The sequence below is a fragment of the Hemiscyllium ocellatum genome, chromosome 22 (assembly GCF_020745735.1).
Source record: "Hemiscyllium ocellatum isolate sHemOce1 chromosome 22, sHemOce1.pat.X.cur, whole genome shotgun sequence".
Lineage (NCBI taxonomy): Eukaryota > Metazoa > Chordata > Chondrichthyes > Orectolobiformes > Hemiscylliidae > Hemiscyllium > Hemiscyllium ocellatum.
Window position 1 is genome coordinate 48890460 of NC_083422.1, and position 20615 is coordinate 48911074.

At 41.8% G+C, this 20615-nt stretch overlaps 1 protein-coding gene across 3 annotated transcripts in view; it reads left to right on the plus strand.

The window, feature by feature from the left end:
- Positions 1-20615, plus strand: part of ldb1a (LIM domain binding 1a) — a 92401-nt gene that overhangs the window by 15684 nt on the left and 56102 nt on the right. Inside the window, exon 1 of one of the 3 annotated variants that reach the window (XM_060842195.1) lies at positions 17519-17706. The exons of the other annotated variants lie outside the window; for them this stretch is intronic. Within the exon in view, the coding sequence (XP_060698178.1) occupies positions 17682-17706 (25 nt within the window). The 5' untranslated portion in view covers positions 17519-17681. Of the gene's footprint in view, positions 1-17518; positions 17707-20615 lie in introns of those variants that run through there. 3 annotated transcript variants of the gene reach the window in all.

Consider the following 20615-nt stretch of genomic DNA (forward strand, 5'->3'; position numbering starts at 1 on the left):
TGAGTAGATCTAGTAAGTGCATTCTTTCTCCGTTTGTTATTCTGAATTGAATTCGAGGTTCACAACAGGCAGTTAGAATTGGCCTCCGTATCTGTAACTGATCACTGTTTAGCAGTTAACCCAGATAGAGCTCCCAAAACAGCCCAGCAGATGGCAGAATGTTCACACAACCATATACATTTGCACACAAACATGTACCACAACCACGAATACAAAGGAACACAAAAATATGGTTGTGCACACTCATGTACAGACAAACATGCATTCGAACATGTCCACACAGGCAAAGTACAGCACCAGTGGCACACACATACATAAGTACTGTTATTGCACTTGCTAATCTTCCTGTTTATGACCAGTACAGGATAAACAATGCCATGCACGCATACACTGTGATCCCCTGCAACTCAAAGCTTTTCTTTGCGGAACAGGGGAAAGGTAGAATTATAGAATCCCTGCACTGTGGAAACAGGCTATTCAGCCCATCGAGTCCGCAACAACACTCTGAAGAGCTTCCCACCAGACCTACCCCGCTACCATATCCCTGTAACCCTGCATTGCCCCATGGCTAATCCACCTAGCCTGCTCATCCCTGGACACTATGGGTAATTTAGCATGGCCAATCCACCTAATCTGCACATTTTTGGACTGTGGGAGGAAACCCGTGCAGACATGGGGAGAATATGCAAACAGCATACAGCTGCCTGAGGGTGGAATCAACCCTGGTCCCTGTCGCTGTGAGCCAGCAGTGCTAGCCGCTGTGCCACTAGATTTGATTAAGAACCATCTTAATACTGTCGCAAAATGCGGGGAACATCAGATTACCTGGACTGCATGATTTTAAAGAAAAACCTGCTCACAAACTATGACATTGAAACAACAGCAATATTACTGTAATAAATCAACTCCAGCACCAGGGATTAGAGCTTTAGACTTGTACTACAAAAATAAACACACATGGTGCAAAGTAAAGACTAGAATATTTAAACTTTTTTATTTCCTCATCCCTCATCCCCTTGTTCTCTGTCCAACTTCTATTCCTTTTAATTTTCAATTTTATCTTTTTGTTTTCTGACTAGGGCATACATGCTTAGTTTTCTTAAAAATGCTCATAAATTCTTACAATAGAAAAATTAAGCAGTGGTGAACATCAGTCATAATCTAACTGAATGGCAAAGCAGAGTCGAAGAGTTGAATGGCCCACGACCTTACGATTCAGAGTTAAGAGAGGTGATGAGCGAGCCATGGTTTTCATTGGTGAGAGGAAGTGAATCTCAATAAATATGCAGAGAAAACCTGGGTGGAGGGAACTGCCAATTTGTTGTCTTGCAGTGAAATATTTTCACCATACCAAGGTCTGATACAAGGTTGTGTTTGAGATTCTCTGTATTCTGACTAATCACAACTTTTGCTAAGTCTTTCTCTGACCCTCTATCCGAGCACACTGCATCAATAATTTCACACAGCCATTATATATTTAACAAAAGGTTTCCAACCCTTCACAATGCACTCCAGGAGGCATGCACATCATTATTAAAGATTTATAGAACTCAGTCCAGCTTCACTAAAGTTTACCTATTATGAAATAGATTCCTATCAGGTACTGAATTTAATGTTAAATTAAGACTGGACTTCATATGTTTTCATTGTTTTTTTTAACTGAAAGTATCTGTCTCTACAAACTTCCTTTATCTCCACAAGTTTTTATCTTTCCAACTCTGACTGGATTGGGCTACTAGGACTACTGACCAATAGTTGGTTAAAGCAGAAGGTTTTAGTGAAAGGAACCATAGTTTGAGATAACCGTAGGCTGCTTTCTCTCATTAAAGTGACAATTGATGAGTTTAACCTGAGTCACATGCCTCAAGTGAGGGGTGAGATAGTGACTTCAGTTTGTATGGGAATTGATCCCGTGCTTGTGGCATCACTGTCCACCACAAACCAGCTGCCAGTCAGCTGAGCTAATGAAGGGTCCAAAAGGAGGAGAGAGAAGTGGAGATGTTTAATAACTCCATTTCAGAGCTTCGGGACCAATACCTAAAGGATGGCCACCGATGTTGGAATGACCAGTGTCCAGAGCTGGAAGAATGCAGAGAGGGATTAACAGTTCATGAGAGGCAAGGCCATGGAAGAGTAGAATATAAACATATGGGTGAGGCTTTTAAGATCTAAGTGTGAAAGAGTAGATTATTGCTGGCTGGTGAACAGACAATTAGAAGCCTGTCGTGATGAGTCAGATCTTGTGCTGTCCGCAGAACCTAGTAACAGGAAGACAATGCTGTCCTTGAGAGGGGGAGGGGACAACATGCAGGAAGATTCTAAGAAAACCAAAACAAAGAAGGCCATTTGTAGAGAATTGTGGAACGTTTAAGTAAATTAATGGGATATTATCTTCAATTTCATAGAGAAATGGCCACTCATCAATGCATTAGGGGAACCTCTATTGCTAAACCTAATTGTACAATTCTTCTCATTGTTTATTCATAACTTTCAACACACACCTTAGTCTGCATTTTCTCCTCTATTCTATTTTGTATTTTAAACTCCAACTCAATTCCCAGTTCCCAGATTCAGTCTTTATTGACTTGCCTTCACTATCGTTCCCAGTTTCTCCCTGATGCTGCTGACACTCCAAGGAGTTAGACTGCTGTTTATTGTGGCCAGCTCCGAGAACAATGACGGAGACCAGTAGTAACATTAAGGGTACAACACAAAGAAAAGTCCTAATTAGTCAGTGTTGCTATTTATATTTCACACAAGCCTCCTCTCCTTCACCTGACCTTATCAGCCTACACTTTTATTTTCTATTCAATTGTGGGTGGTACGGTGGCACAGTGGTTAGCACTGCTGCCTCACAGCGCCAGAGACCTGGGTTCAATTCCCACCTTAGGTGACTGACTGTGTGGAGTTGCACATTTTCCCCGTGTCTGCGTGGGTTTCCTCTGGGTGCTCCAGTTTCCTCCCACAGTCCAAAAATGTGCAGATTAGGTGAATTGGCCATGTTAAATTGCCCATAGTGTTAGGTGCAGTGGGGAATGGGTCTGGGTGGGCGCGCTTTGGCAGGCCGGTGTGGACTTATTGGGCCGAAGGGCCTGTTTCCACACTGTAAATAATCTAATCTAATCATATGCTTATCTAGCATCCCCTGAATTGCATTTATACTATTCACCTCAATCACATTCTGCGGTAGTAATTTCCACAGTCTCACCATACTCTGGGTAAAGAAGTCTCTCCTGAAGCTCCATTGGACTTTTTAGTGACCATATTACTCTGATGGTGTCTAGATTTAAAGACCTCCCAGAGCTTTTTCTTTTTGTCTATCCTGCCAACTAATTTTTTTCTCTGTAAGACCGCTATTAGATTGCACTTCAGCTTTCTCTTTTCTGGCGTAAGGAATCTGCAAAGTGACAATGAGAGGTCACATGAGTGCATAGAGTGACTGATAAGAGTGTGGAGCATAATGTGGGAAGATGTGAACTTGTCCACTTTTTGGCTGGGAAAATACTTAATGCATTATCTTATCTAAATTGAGTGAATCTGCAATATTGAGGATTCTGGGATCTATCAAACAAGTTAGTCTGCAGGTATAGCAAATGACTAGGAAGTTTAAATAGAGTATTTGTATTTATTGCAATGGGAATTAAATATAAAAGAGGGAAGTTTTGCCAAGTTGTACAGACGATATCAGGAGTACATTGAATAATTTTGGCTCCTTACTTAAGAAAGGATGCAACTGTGTTGAAAGATTAAATTGTCTGATTCTTGGAATGAAGAGTTTATCTTCTCAGCAAAGTTTTTCAACAAGTTCAGCCTGTAACCATTGGAGATTGGAAGAGTGGGAGGTGATCTTTTTGAAAGTTATAAAATCCTGAGCGGACTTGACAGAGGTGAGAGCATGTTTTCCCTTGTGGGAGAAACAAGAACTAGGGGGTCACAGGTTTAAAATGAGCGCCTCCCATGAATTGAGATAGAGATGAGGTAGTATTTTTCTGAGTGTTCTTCCATCCCCAGACAGTGGTAGAGACAGGATTGTTCACTGTATCTAAGTCGGCCTTCAAAACATTCTTGATTGACACAGGAGTCAGAAGTTACGGGGCTAGTCAAGAAAGTAGAGTTGCAAGTTCGTCATGTAGTGATTTAGGCTCAAGGGCAAAATGGCCTACTCCTCCTAATTAGAGCGCTCATAGCAAAAAAAAGTTCCTCAGTCCTGGTATCATCCTTGTGATTTATCTTTGCACTCTCCAGTGCCTTTTATTCTCTTTATTGTCGTATTCCAAGCATGGTCCAGTCAATGTTTTATACAAATTTAACATAATTTCTCTGCTTTTTAATTGTATCTCTCTAAAAGTAATTTGTTTTTCTTATAGTTGTATTAACCATCACTGCTTTGATCTGTAAACCTGTATCCCTGCATTTGTCTATTACTCTATCTTATTCAAACTTCCAGGATCCAAGTAATAGCTGATCTCCTAATTCTTCCTACCAAAATGTACCATCTCAGTTTTATCTATATATTGGACTGTTATCCAATTATGTGCCCGTTCTGCAAGTTTACTGCAGCTTTTGTGTATGTTGAATCATTTTTTTAATATGTAAATACACCTTTCCAATTTGGCATAGTTTGTAAATTATGAAATTATACTTCTTATTCCTGAATCTTCTTGATGAAGGGCTTGTGCCCGAAACGTCGAATTTCCTGTTCCTTGGATGCTGCCCGACCTGCTGCGCTTTAACCAACAACACATTTTCAGCTACAAAATATTAATGTAAATTGTGAATGGCTGTGGTCCCAGCACTGACCTTTTTTTATATTCACTGTGGAATGTCACTTTCCCACTTCTGTCAGTCTGTATAATTACCTTTTAACCCTGCTCTCTGTTTTGCAGGCAGCTTGTTGTTTATTCTGCTAAATGTCTCCTGACTCCACATGCCATGAACTTAGTCATAATACTTCTATGCAGTTGGTATCTTTTATCAAAGATCTTTTATTACATCTACTGCATCACCCTTATCCACCCTTTCTGTTATGTCTTTGAGGAATGCAATGAGTTTCATCAGGCATGACCTTTCGTTTTCAAGTCTGTTGCTGACAGCTTCACTACATTTCTGGTTTCTAGATGGTGATTTGCTAGTCCGTTTTAGATCTTACCTGATTTCCTTTATTATTGATAATCCATTCCATGCAAACCAATTTCAACCAATATATGTCTTAAACACTAACAAAATAAGATTTCTAGCCAAGGGTTCTCCATTAGTGAGGTGTGTGGTGCAGTAAGTTTAAAAACAATTAGGTATGTGTGAAGAGATGAGTTGAGAAATGTGGTGAGAAGACAGATGAAGTTGATTGACATAGTGAGTAGAATGCAAAGAGAGAATAGATGTATGGAATTAAGAGATATGATGAGAATGTAGTTGGATGGGTATGTGGTATATGGCAGCAAGGTAGGGTCAAGAGAAATGATGGTACTGAGAGATACAAGGCTGGATTTTCATCTTTGACCAAGAAAATTCCTGATTTTGCATGCCTGCCTTGCATGCTGGATGTGTGTAGGGATGGAGTAGTGACTACAGACTCCAGAGGAATACCTTTTCAATCCAATGTGTAGTTGGGAGGTGCAAGAAGGTTAACCAACTTTGGAAAGAGTTCAGAAATGAACATGGGCTCCTGATTGCTGAAGTTGGCTGTTGGAAAAACTCACCTCCAGTGCTTTGGAAGTTGAGTAATAAAACTATTGTGCCCTCTAGCACTCACCCTAACACTCTCTCAATCCCTGTATAGTGGGCATAATTGGGTGCCATACTTGGCATGGAGGATCTGTGGTTAGAGCTCAGTCATCCATTCAAGTGTTAAAGCAGCTGAGCCCTAGGGATAACAATGTTTGATTAACAGCTGTGGCTGTCTGATCTATTCTGTGAATTGCACCTTTTTTTACTCGCATGATGTGGCTGTTCATGTACTTGTAGTTTCTTCTGTTGATATTTTAAAAGTCTGAATGACTGACACTTTCATTGACTGGTAGTGAAAAGAGATTTAAGAAATTAGCAAGTTATGAAAGAATGACTTTTTTGAAAGAAAGTTGTTTTTGTTATGGTAAGATTAATTGGCTATATGCAGTGGGTGAATGGGCATAAAAGTGAAATTACTTAGCGTGAAGGATATGACAGGACCATAGAGGTCACTAGGGGGCAGAGCTTGGCATGAGGGTTTTGAGCAAAATCTTTTGAATATAGCTTTCAAAAGGTTCCCTCAACCAGACTGTGATTCATGACAATTCTGAAGTGCTGTGAATTCAACCATTTGAAAGCTGGCCTGACTCCCAAGAAAATTATCAAGGACTCTGACCGTCCTATCTACTCAATTAGTGCAGACCATGTTTGGATGCAGGAAGTGGGTCTTGAACCAGATTATACCATTAATTGGCATGGACAAAGGTTGGAAATCCTAAGATTGGGGGTTAGGAATCCAGGAATTAGCTCCGGGCCACCATTTTTAAAATCCTTCTTGACTAATGGAAAATGTACTCACCATAGAATACATGGGGTAAAAAGATATTTGGGGGGGAAGCTGGGGTTGAGGGATTTGTAGGGATTATATGGGGCAGTCAATGTGGGATTTAGGGAGTTGGGGGTTGCAATTGGCACATATAGTTGGTAGATAGATGCTTGTGATTAAGATGAAGCATTGTTAGGCCTAATGGCAATTTCCTTGCAAACATTTGCTGAGCTGAAAAATGTCAAACTAGTTCTTAGGAACTAGTTATACATGAATGTCAGAAAGCTGAGTGCTGCTCTGAAATTAATTTGCACTGATAGGATCTTTGACTCTGAGGTTCTAGGGAGGAGATTAATAATCCAGCTGCAGCTGGTTTGGTAATTAGGCATCAGTTACCATGGAAAGGAATCAGATGGTGTTTATTGAAGTGAGCTCTCCCCTTCCTCTGCATTTAGCTTTAATTTGCTCTCTTTCCCTCCCCTTCATTTATTTATTTGCTTTTCTGTATTCAGTTCCTGTTCTTTTTATAATCTCAGTTTGGGAATATGGGGAAGATGTTCGAACTACGTGGAAGTTCTGGTTGCTTTTTCTTAAGATATCCATGCTTCAACAATTCTGACCTCTTGTATACCCCTCACTTTGACCATGTCTTCCTTCAGCTGATTAGGTTCTAAACTCTGGAATTTCTTTTGATAAATCTCTCTGCGCCTTTCCATCTAAGACACTCCTTAAAACAATAACCTTGATCACCTGCCCAAGTATCCCCTGAAGAAGGGCTTATGCCCGAAACATCGAATCTCCTGCTCCTTGGATACTGTCTTACCTGCTGCGCTTTTCCAGCAACACCATTTTCAGCTGTGATCTCCAGCACCTGCAGACCTCACTTTCTCCTATCTCCTTATGTAGCATAGTATCAAATTTCATACGGTGATCACTCCTATGGAGTGCCTTGGGAAGTTTTTCATGCCTTATACTCCATCCAGAAACTTCAAATGGGAAGGAAACACATCAGTTAGAAGTCTCCCACCTGGTTCTGCACTTGCCCTTGACTTGACCTTCTCTCCAATTTGTATTCTCCTTCACTGCGTAGAAGAGTTCCCAATGGATAGCACCTTTGTTTGGATCAGAAAGTCCAATATTTAAGCCTTACTCCAGAAATCTGAAGCCACAGAATCTAGGCTTGTTTTTTGTTGTTAGGATATGGGTATCATTATGAGGTCAGTATTTATTTCTCATCCCTAATTGCTCTTGAGCAAATCAGTGACTCATTCAGTACAATACTGAAGGAGTGCTGCACTGTCAGAGGCACTGTATTTCACATGAGACATTTAAATGAAGTAATGTCTGCATTCTTCCTCATCTTTTTTGAGTTTTGTGCAAAGACTAGTCTGACTCAGAACCATGGTTTCCATACATAGGGCACAATCTATCCTCTTAAATGAATGTAAGGGTTTTGTGGATGCAGCTAGTCGTGTGGATAAGAGGGAAACAGTGAATGTGGTTTACTTAGATTTCCAGAAGGCTTTTAATAAGGTCCCATATAAAAGACAAACATGCAAAATTAAAATGTAAAGGGTTGGAGGTCGTGTTCTGAAATGGATTGAGAACTGGATGTCAGGTGACAAAGCGTAGGCATAAATGGATCTTTTTTCCGAATGGCAGGCAGTGACTCATGGGCTACCATAAGGATTAGTCCTTGGACCCCATCTGTTCACAATATATATTAAAGATTTAGATAAGGAAACAATGTGCCATAAATCCAAGATTGCAGATAATAAAGAGCTGGGTGGGAGGGTGAATTGTGAGGAGCATGTCGTGAAGCTTCACTCTGATTTGGACAAGTTTAAGTAAGTGGGCATATACATGGCAGATGAAGTATGGTTTGAATAAATATGGGGTTATCCACTTTGGGAACAAAACAAACAGGCAAATTATTATCTGAATGGCGAAGGGATTAGGAACGGGGGATTTGCAATAAGACCTGGATATCCTCATATACAGGCTGCTGAAAGTAAGCATGCAGGTGCAGCAGGTGGTGAAGAAAGCAAATGAATGTTGGCCTTCATAGCAAGAGGATTTGAGTACAAGAGCCAGGATGTCTTGCTGCAACTGTGTAGGGCATTGGTAAGACCACACCTGTAGAATTGTATGTGGTTTTGATCATCTTATTTGAGGAAATATTAAGGTTACTAAAGAAAGGTTACCAGACTGGTTCCTGGGATAGTAGACTGAAGTGTGGGAAGAAGCTAGAGTAGTAGAGGAGGGAAGTCCCTTTTCCTGTTGACTGTTGAAAGAAGACACACAACACCAAACCTTTCCAGACTGGATACAAATTTCACCAAGGTCAGTGCTGAGTCCCAACCAAAAAGGGACACGCAACAATGCTGAAAGGAGGCGAATGATCTTTTGCAGTTCACAAAGAGAAGTGCCACTATCTTCTCTCTGCTACCTCACTCTCGAGGGCTAGCGCTCACTCTAACTCTGCCTCTGCACCTGCATTTCGTTACGACCCTTTATATTCTAGTCAAGGGCTTTCACTCATTTTATCCTCCCAAAGTACCAACCCTTCCTGTCCTTTATGCTTTGTATGCACTCACTCGGGACACTTCTTCAACTTTCTTGTTCCTGCATGAGCACTAACTATGTTTGCATCTATTTTCATCATATTCAATCCTTCTGTTTGTCTCATTGCAAGGAAATCTGGTCCACCCATAGTCTGATTTCTCAAGAGCAACCTAACTGACACCCCGTGATCTTCATACTGCTTACTTGCTCTTGATTTGCAGGACTGAGCATGGCCATCTCTCTGGACCGCAATAGTACGAGCCACTTGACTGATTGTAATAGTACCCCCAGCGGAGTATAGTCTCCCTTTGACTTTCACACATCAAATTTTGCTTGAAGCACATATGCGGTGTGTTTCCTGTGTCAGCTGCTGGCAAATGCTATAGTTGTAACATTGATGTAGCACAGTGCAGTAAAGTGACATACTCAGCACCTATATGGCTGATCGATTGACTGTTTGGTGATCCCTATGGTCAAAGGTGCCTGCCCCTTGTCTGTGCTTAAAAAAAGCAAGATGAACCGCAGAGCCTAACAGCACGTAAATTGACTCAGACTGTATATGCTGAGAGGCAGTGTTATCCAGAGAGAGGCTGCCAGTTTTCAAGTAAGCTGTATATTCAATAAGCACTAAGAAAGCAAGCTAAACATCATAGGATCCATATGTATATATCAACACAGAAGTATCCTATGAAAAAGTTTCAGATACATGTCTTTCACAGCATGCGAAGTAACCTGGCAGAAACATGCAAATTGTACAAGTCCCTGAGTTCCACAATAAAGTATTGAAGGCTTGCGAGGTGGCTAAACTTGTATGAGAGCAGGCATGGTGATGTAGTGAGGTTGTGAGTTGCCAAGACTGAGTTGTGTGGATGAAGGGTCTAGGACGATGATGACCATGAAACATGCAGAGATATTGTACATAGAAAAACCCCCATTGCATGATGGCTAGAACAGACATTCACCCATCAACTACCTGCTCTGTTTCACCCCTCAGATTTATGTGCCATTCATTTCCTCACTGGAGGAGAATAGAATTGGATGTGAAATATGAATAGAGCGAGTTGGGGTTGTAATGAGATCCAAATTCATGGAAATAAGCTACCCACCACTTTGAATGTGAGATACTGAATTTGCCATTCAAGGGAAATTTGCATGATTTTTTTTCTCAACAATGAGATCTAATTTTTACATTGTACCCCTATTTTGCCATCTTACTTGCCAAATTGAAGGGGAAAGTTATGTCAGTTACGCATTAGCCTTGGGCTTCTGACTGGGAGCATGTCTGACCGGGCAAGACTTCTAAATGGAGTAAGTAAAAGTTATGCAATATATTTGTGCATTTTGAATCTTTTCCTGAATAGTCCTAGAGCTTGTGCATGATTTTCTTCTGAGAAGATAATAAAACGTATTGCTCAGAGAGGGGCTCAGATTAAAAACAAGAGCCAGCCTTTTCAGGAGTGAAATTAGGAAACAATTTTATTTTTAATCATGGGATATGGGAATTGCTGGCTCGGCCAGCATTGAATACCATCCCTAATTATCCTGGAAAACGTGCCTTTTTGAACTACTGCAGTTCATTTGGTGTAGGTATACACCCACAGTCCTTTTAGGGAGGTCATTTCAGAATTCTAAGCAAGCAACAATGAGAAACTAAGTTATAATTCCAAAGTAGGATGATGAGTAACATGATGGGAAACTTGCAGGTAATGGTGTTCTCATGTATCTGCTGTCTTTGTCCTTCTGAATGAAAGAAATCACAGGTTTGGAACATGCTATCTGTGGAGCCTTGGTGATTTGTTGCAGTGCATCTTGTAGGATTAGATGGGGTGCCAATCAAGCTACTTTGACCTGGATGGTGTCAAGTTTCTTGAGTGTTATTGCAGCTGGATTCAACCAGGCAATTGGGGAACATTCTATTACACATCCTGCGTTTGAAGGTGGTGAATAAGCATTCAAGGAGTTATTTTCAGCGAATTACTCTTTATAGAATTCCCAGCCTCTGACCTGCTCTTCTAGCCAATGTATTTATATCTCAGAATTGTTACAACATAAAGGAAGGCCATTTCACCCATTGTGTCTGCAGCAGCTCTTTAACTGAGCACCATTTCCTCATGTCAAACTCCTGTTTTATCCCCACCTCCTTGCACAATCTTACTATCTAAATAATTATCCAATACCCTCCTGAATGCTTCAGTAAACCTTTCTTTACCAAATTTTCAGACACTGCATTCCAAACCCTATCAATATTAAGCAGGAAGTGCTGAATGTCTTGAAATGCATAAAGGTGGATAAATGCCCAGGATCTGATCAGATGTACCCTAGAACGTTGTGGGAAGTGAGAGAAGTGATTGCTGGGCCTCTTGCTGAGATATTCGTAGCATCGATAGTCACAGGTGAAGTGCTGGAAGACTGGAGGTTGGCTAATGTGGTGCCACTCTTTAAGAAGAGTAATAAGGACAACCCAGGGAGCTATAGACCAGTGAGTCTGATGTCAGTGGTGGGCATGTTGGAGGGAATGCTGAGAGACAGGATGTACATGTATTTGGAAAGGCAAGGACTGATTAGGGATAGTCAACATGGCTCTGTGCTTGGGAAATCATGCCTCGCAATCTTGATTGAGTTTTTTGAAGAAGTAACAAAGGGGATTGATGAGGGCAGAGCAGTGGATGTGATCTATATGGACTTCAGTAAGGCATTCAACAAGGTTCTCTATGGGAGACTGGTTAGCAAGGTTTGATCTCACTGAATACAGGGCGAACTTGTCATTTGGATACAGAATTGGCTCAAAGGTGGAAGACAGAGGGTGGTGGTGGAGGGTTGTTTTTCAGACTGGAGGCCTGTGGCCAGTGGAGTGCCACAAGGATCGGTGCTGGGTCCTCTACTTTTGTCATTTATATAAATGATTTGGATGTGAGCATAAGAGGTACAGTTAGTAAGTTTGCAGATCACACCAAAATTGGAGGTGTAGTGGACAGCGAAGAAGGTTACCTCAGATTACAACAGGATCATGATCAGATGGGCAAATGGACCGAGAAGTGGCAGATGGAGTTTAATTTTAGATAAATGCGAGGTGCTGCATTTTGGGAAAGCAAATCTTAACAGGTCTTCTATACTTAATGGTAAGGCCCTAGAGAATGTTGCTGAATAAAGAGACCTTGGAATGCAAGTTCATAGCTCATTGAAAGTGGAGTCACAAGTAGATAGGATCGTGAAGTAGGCATTTGGTATGCTTTCCTTTATTGGTCAGAATATTGAGTACAGGAGTTGGGAAGTCATGTTGCGGCTGTACAGGACATTGGTTAGGCCACTGTTGGAATATTGTGTGCATTTTTGGTCTCCTTCCTATCGGAAGGATGTTGTGAAACTTGAAAGGATTCAGAAAAGATTTACAAGAATGTTGCCAGGGTTGGAGGATTTGAGCTATAGGGAGAGGCTGAACAGGCTGGGGCTGTTTTCCCTGGAGTGTCGGAGGCTGAGGGGTGACCTTTATAGAGGTTTACAAATTCATGAGGGGCATGGATAGGATAAATAGCCTAAGTCTTTTCCCTGGGTTGAGGGAGTCCAGAACTAGAGGACATAGTTATAGGGTGAGAGAGGAAAGATATAAAAGACCTAAGGGGCAACTTTTCATGCAGAGGGTGGTACGTGTATGGAATGAGCTGCCAGAGGAAGTGGTGGAGGCTGGTACAATTGCACCATTTAAGAGGTATTTGGATGGATATATGAATAGGAAGGGTTTCGAGGGGTATGGGCTGGGTGCTGGCACGTGGGACTAGATTGGGTTGGGGTATCTGGTCGGAATGAACGGGTGGACCGAAGGGTCTGTTTCCATGCTGTACGTGTTTGAAAATGATTTTTTCCTCACATCACTCTTGCTTCTAGAGTCATAGTCATACGGCATAGAAACAGGTGCTTTGGCCTACCATAACCAACAAACACCTAAATACAACAACCCATTTACCTGTACTTGCTCCATGGTGTGCTGTGCCCTGGTATTTAAAATGCTCATCCACATGCTTCTTAAATGTTGGAAGTGTACCTATCTTTCACCATTCTATCAGAAAGCACATCCCATATTTCTACCAATGATAAAAAAACATTCGTTAGGTCTCCTCTAAAATACTTACTCCTCAATTTAAATTTAAGCTGTCTGGTATGAGGCACTTCCGCCATAGGAAAAAGATTCTCATGGTCTCTCAATTTTATATAGCTCTATCAGATCTTGCCACTCGGACTCTGTTCCAACTTATCCAGTTTCTCCTCATAACTGAATCTTCTCATCCCACGCAATCTGGGGTGTGAATCTGCTCTCCCCTCTCCAGTGCAATCACATCCCTCCAATAGCGTGGTGACCACAGCTGCACACACAATTCCTTCTGTGGCTTAATCAATGTTTTATGAAGTTGTATCAAGACTTCCCATATTGTTCCCATATTCTGTGCCCCAGCTAATGAAGGCAGCTATCTCATTTACATTCTTCACCATCCTGTCTATCTGTGCTGACAACTTAAGGGATCTGTGGACTTTCATACCAAGGTCCCTTTGTTCCTTAATACTCCCTAGGGTCTTACCATTCATTTGTATAACTCTCTTTTCCTTAATAGCCCTCCCAAAATATATCACCTCTCACTTATCAGAATTAACTTCCATCTGCCATTGCTCTGTTCATGAGTCCATGAGTGGGTATTGAAAATTGGGCCAAGAAACTAATATTTATTTCTGGAAAAATACATGGATACAGGAATATGGGGAGAAGGTTGGTAGATAAGATTGTGGGATATTTGAGTGGGAAGCTGAGTGAGGTTGAAGGATGTGGAAGAAAAAGTTGGATTGACAAGTTGAAGGCCTGCTGTTTCTCATGAAAGGGAAGTGGAGCAAAAAAGGATAAATGGATTTTGGGTCCAGACCATTTATGATCTAGCTGAATGATAGCACAAACTCAATGGATTGAATGACCTCCTGTTCCTATGTCATCCTTAAATAACTTTGCCATTGCATTTATCTGAGTAAATGTTACAGACGTTAGATTGGCCTTCTTGAGAGTGAATCCACAGACAGTGACTGGCCTGGTTGGAATCCCCAGCAATGCACTCAGATCCAGTGTGGATCAGCTAGTGGGAGTATTCACAGACATCTTTAACCTCTCCTTACTATGATCTGAAGTGCCCACCTTTTTCAGGAAGACCACCATCATCCCAGTGCCAAAGAAAAATCATGTGGCATGTCTCAATAACTACCATCCAGAGGTTCTGACCTCCATAATTATGAAGAATTTCAAGAGGTTAGTCATTGCATCATGTTCACTCCAGCCCACCAAATGGCCTTGATTCTTTGCAATTTGCCTACTGGTGCAACAGGTCCACAGCAGACACCATCTCCCCGCCCCACACTCATCCCTGGAACATTTGGATAACAAAGATACCTATGTCAGGCTCCTACTATTGACTACAGCTCTGCCTTAAACACCATAGTTCCAAACATACTCATCTCCAAACTCCAATGCCTAGGCCTTGGCTCCCTCTTCTGTGTAACTAAATCCTTGACTTCCTGATCCAGAGACTGCAATCAGTAAGGATAGGTGACTAAACACCTGTATGATAATCTTCAACACTGGTGCCACGCAAGGCTGCGTACTCAGCCCCCTACTATACTGTTTTGTACACTCACGACTGTACGTCCAAATCCTGCCCCAACTCCATTTACAAGTTTGCTGAAGACACCACTGTTAGGTGTCGGATCTCAAGCAACAGTGAAATAGAATATGTATTATATAAATACATGAATTGTCAAAAAAGAGATTGAATGCTTAGGGGCATAGTGTAAAGACAACAATCTACCCGTCAACATTGGCAAAATGAAGGAGCTTATCAGTGACAATGGAGCTGAGGTGGAGATGGTTGAGACTGGCAAGTTCCTCGCACTGATGATCACCAACAAACTGTCCAGGTAAAAATAATGTTGACTTTAACCCCAGCAATCTGTCCAGGAACACCCATGACTGTCAAGAAAGGACAACAACGCCTCTACCTCAGGAGACTAAGGAAATTCGGCATGGCCACAAAGACTCTTACAAATCTTTATAGATACATTGTAGGATGCATCCCAGTGTGGTGGCAACACAGAAGAAGAAGACCAGAAGAAACTACAGCCCAATCCATCATGCAAACCAACATTCCATACATTGACTCCATCTATACTTCTTGCTGCCTCAAGAAACCAGCATCAAAGACCTGTCCCACCCCAGTTATACTCTCTTCCATCCTCCCATTGGACAGAAGGTATAAAAGTTGGAAAACACGTTCAAACAGATTCAAGAACACCTTCTTACCCTCTGTTATCTGACTTTGAATGGACCTCTCATATGTATTAAAGTTGATCTCTCCCTCTGCACCTTCTCTGGCTGTTGTGCTGTATTCTGCACTCTATTCTGCTATCCTGATGCACTTTGTATGGTACGATCTGACTGTATATTACAAAAAACAATCCTTTTCACTGTAGCTCAGTACATGTGACAAGAATAAATCAAACCCAAAATGTATTGAGACACAGGGAAATACAACATTGCAAAATCATATCTTAATCCTCACTCATTAAGTCAGGAAATATGAGATATAGGGAGATTTGGTTATCTGGATTCAGAATTGGCTGGCTGACAGAAGGCAGAGAGTGGTTGTAGATGGAAAGTATTCTGCCTGGAGGTCAATGTTGAGTGGGTCCTGTAGGGATCTGTTCTAGGGCCTCTGCTCTTTGTAGTTTTTATAAATGATTTGGATGAGGAGGTTGAGGGGTGGGTTAGTAAATTTGCAGATGACACAAAGGTTGGAGGTAGTATCAAGGGCTACTGCAGGCTGCAGTGCAACATAGGATGCAGAGCTGGGCTGAGAAATGGCAGATGGAGTTCAACCTGGACAAATGCGAAGTGATGCATTTTGGAAGGTCAAACTCAAATGCTGCATATGGGATTAAAGACAGGATTCTTGGCAGTGTGGAGGAACAGAGGAATCTGGGTGCGCAAATACATAGATCTCTCAAAGTTGCCACCCAGGGATAGGGTTGTTAAGAAAGCATATGGTGTTTTGGCTTTCATTGACAGGGGATTTGAGTTTAAGAGCCGCGAGGTTTTGCTGCAGCTCTACAAGTCCCTGGTGAGACCACACTTGGAATATTGTGTCCAGTTCTGGTCGCCCTACTATAGGAAAGATCCAGAGGCTTTGCAGAGGGTGCAAAGAAGGTTTACCAAGATGCTACCTGGACTGGAGGGCTGTCGTATGAAGAAAGGTTGAATAAGCTCGGACATTTTGCTCTGGAGAGAAGGAAGGAGAGAAGAGACCTGATCGAGGTGCTCAAGATAATGAGTGGAATAGACAGAGTCGATAGCCAGAGACTATTAGGTAAAAACAAGGACTGCAGATACTGGAAACCAGAATCTAGATTAGAGTGGTGCTGGAAAAGCACAGCAGGTCAGGCAGCATCCGAGGAGCAGGAAAATCTCTCCACTCTGCAGGCACCCTGCCTCTATTTCTGATGAAGGGCTTTTGCCCGAAACTTCAATTTTCCTGCTCCTCGGATGCTGCCTGACCTGCTGTGTTTTTCCAGCACCACTCTAATTTAACCAGAGAGTATTCGCCAGGGCAGGATTCACTGGCACGAAGAGTCATAGTTTGAAGATATTAGGAGGAAGGTATAAAGGAGACGTCAGAATTAGGTTCTTTACGTAGAGAATTGTGAATGCATGGAATGCGTTGCCAGCTGTGGTGGTGGAAGCAGAATCGTTAGGGACATTTAAGTGACTGGACATGCATTTGGATAGCAGTGAGTTGAGGGGTGCGTAGGTTAAGTTATTATATTTTACATTAGGATGAAATCTTGGCACAACATCATCGGCCAAAGGGCCTGTTCTGTGCTGAACTTTCTATGTTCAACCGTATTTTTTTTAAATTCCATTCTTGAGATCTGTGCATTGCTGGCTGATATTTATTGCCCATCCATTTTTCCCTGAAAGGTTAATTGTGAGCCTCTTTCAGAGAGAAATTAAGAGTCAATCATATTGCTGTGGGATTAGAGTGATGAGAAATACAGAATGAACAAGGACATCCTGAATGTTTGCTCAGAAGCAAAACTGAAAACAGTAACTCTTGCATGTAATCTGCACATACTCAAATGTTAACCGTGTTATTTATTTATATATATTTTTAGGTTGTCCTACCACGCTTGCACTACTTATGCCATTGTGTAATTGAGATACAGCAATATGATAGAACTGTTATCAGTACAGGCCAGGCTTCTGCCTGCGGTTTTCCAGCTCAATGCCTGTGAGAAGTTGGAGCCCAGAGGCCCCATTGTGGTCTTGCTTACTCACCCTACCTCTGTGGTGCAAATGCTAATCTGATAGTACCCAATTGGGTAGTCAGTCTAATACACAGAAACACTCAACTACCCCTGCTCCCCACCCCTGTTCCCACCCCTTCATCACCCTATCTGTAGCCTGGAACAGTCAACAGTTGGAACCGGGGAAGCCATTACAGTTTTGTCCAATAGTAGATAAAGACAAATCGACACTGAGCAAATTCAATTTTGAAAAAGTATTGAAAGGAATACTTGTTGCAGGAGCTGTTTTGGAGTCATGGAGGAGGAGTACAACGCTGGAGGTATGTAACCTGAATGAAAGAAAGAATTACATTTATATAGCACTCTTCACAAATATTGGATGTCTCAAAGTGCTTTACAGCCAAAGAAGTATTTTGTGAAGTCTAGTATGTGTTGTAAAGTGGGATCTACACTCTTCAAACCCCCACAGAGCACAATGTGACAATCTGTTTTCAGTAATGTTTGTTGAGGGAGGGCACTGGGGATAACTCCCTCTGCTCTGCTTCAGAATGGGATCTTTTATATGTCCCTGAGCAGGCAGATGAGACCTCAATCAAAAGACTGTGCCTCCGACAATGTAATTGTGGTTAATTGAATGCTGACTAGAAACAGGATTCTCCTTCACTCTCCATCTGTCTAAGGGCGGCACTGGCAACAATGCCATCTAATATCGCCCCTCTCCCACTTAGAGTAATTAACCCTCGTCCAAATAGGACAATAAGCAAACAATAACAAATTATTGGAGAAACACAGCAGATCTGGCAGGATCTGTGGAGAGAAAAACGGAGTTAGCATTTTGAGTTTAACTGGAAGCAACAAGGAAAAGATAGTATTTAGCTGATTAACTGGGGGTAGGGGGAAGGCAAGGAGTGAATGGATAGGTGGATAGGGAGCCGAGAGAGACAGTGAGAGAAAGAGACGAAGAAATGGATAGGCAGATAAAGAGATTGTTTATAGACCTGGGAAGAAGTAATGCTAGATCAATGATAATGGGGACTGAGTCCCTGTATAGAGCACAGAAACAGGCCCTTCGGTCCAACTCATCCATGCCAACCAGATATCCTAAATTAATCAAGTCCCATTTGCCAGCACTTTGCCATATCCCTCTAAATCCTTCCTATTCATATGGCTTTTAAATGTTGTAATTGTACCAGCTTCCACCACTTCCTCTGGCAGTTGATTCCATCCACGCACCACTCTCTGTGTGAAAACATTGCCTCTTAGGTCACTTTTATGTCTTCCCCTCTCACTCTAAACCTATGCCCTCTAGTTCTGGACTCCCCATCCCAGAGAAAAGACCTTGTCTATTAACCATATCCAGGCTGCTTGTTTATAAACCTCATTCAAGTCACCCCTCAGCCTCCGATGCTCCAGTGAAAACTGCCCAAGCCGATTTAGCCTCTCCCTACAGCTCAAATCTTCCAACGCTGGTAACTTCCTTGTAAATTGTTTCTGAACTCTTTCAAGTTTCACAACATCTTTCCGATAGATGGAGACTGGAATTGCACACAATATTTCAAAAATGTCCTAACCATTGTCGCAACATGATCTCCCAACTCTTCTACTCAATGCTCTAACCAATGAAGGAAAGCATACCAAAGGAATTCTTCATTATCCTACCTACCTGTGACTCCACTTTCAAGGAGCTATGAATCTGCACATCAAGGTCTTTGTTCAGCAGCACTCCCCAGGACCTTACCATTAAGTGGATAAATCATGCTCTGACTTGTCTTTCCAAAATGCAGCACCTTACATTATTGACTGTACTGAAATCAAACCATTTCATTATAGAACTTGGGGTTGTGGAGATAGGTAATGGCTAAGGAACAGGGTGTTGGTGCTCTGAAATTGTTCGACTCAATTTTGAGTGCTGAAGACTCACTTCTTCCATTTCTTCACCCCACATCATGCCATCAGCATAAGCACCATCTTTCCCTCGCTGCTTTTAGTACCGAAGAAGGGTCCAAGGTCTCAAAACATTGACTCTGTTTTCTCTTGTCAGATACTGCTGGACTTGTAAAGCTTCTTCTGCAATTTCAATTTTTGTTTGTTTCAGATCTCCAGCACCTGCAATTCTTTGTTTTATTTTATGGAAAATAAGTTTCACTCTCATAGAGACACAGTTTTACAGCACAGAAAGAGGCCCTTTAGTGCATTGTGTCTGTGCCTGTCATCAAATATCTATCGGTTCTAGTTCCATTTTCCAGCAATTGTTCTGTAGCCTTCTACGTGATGGCCTTCAAGTGATCATCTTAACTACTTAAGTAGTATAATAGTTCCTGCCTCTACCACCCTTTTCAGGTGGTATGTTCCAGATACCTACCACCCTTTTGGGTGAAAACATTCTTCCTTATATTCCCTCTAAGTTTCCTGCTGTTTACCTTAAATCTGTCCCATTGTTTATCGATCCCTCCACTAAGAGCAAAGGTTTCTTTCTGTCTGCCCTATACTTGCTGTCCATAGAGTCAACATCACTTTAGAGTGATACAGTTGTATATCTGTAGCTTGAGGGGGCATTCTCCACAAATATGAGATAAATTGAGGAGATAGCACTCCAGGAACTATAATTGCAGGTACAGCGATTGACCCTGAGCCATTGGCATCATTCTGGATCAAACATTGGCCAACTGAGCAAACTGATCCCTGGCCCAACCATCACCACCACCGCCACAAGCTTAGGGTTTGATCATCTTATGCGGTACAATTGGACATAAGGGGGAAGAAAACAAAGAACTGCAGGTGCTGATAATCAGAAACAATAACAAATCATTGGAAAAAGTCAGCAGGTCTGGCAAATTCTGTAGAAAGAAAGCAGAGTTAATGTTTGTGCCCAGTGACCCTTTTCTGATCAGTTGGTCTCTGAGAGCTGATATCAATGGCTAAATATCTCATGCCGTAAAATGTACTTCCTGGCAAATGATGTAGCCCATTCTGTGGAGAAGATCCGCTTGTGGCAGTGATTATACTAAGTTAGGGAGCTCTGCGCTGCTAAAATATAGCATTATAATACACTAGAATGTAACATGCAGTGTGGTAATCCACTGCTAAAGAACTGCTCTGTCACTTGACATCTCTATCACATTGTCTGTCTCTGTCTTGCTTGGATTGTCTGCTGCTGAAAGCTACATCTAATCCTTTACCTCTAGACTTGATTATTCCAATGGTCTTGTGCCAGCTTTCCAATTTGCAC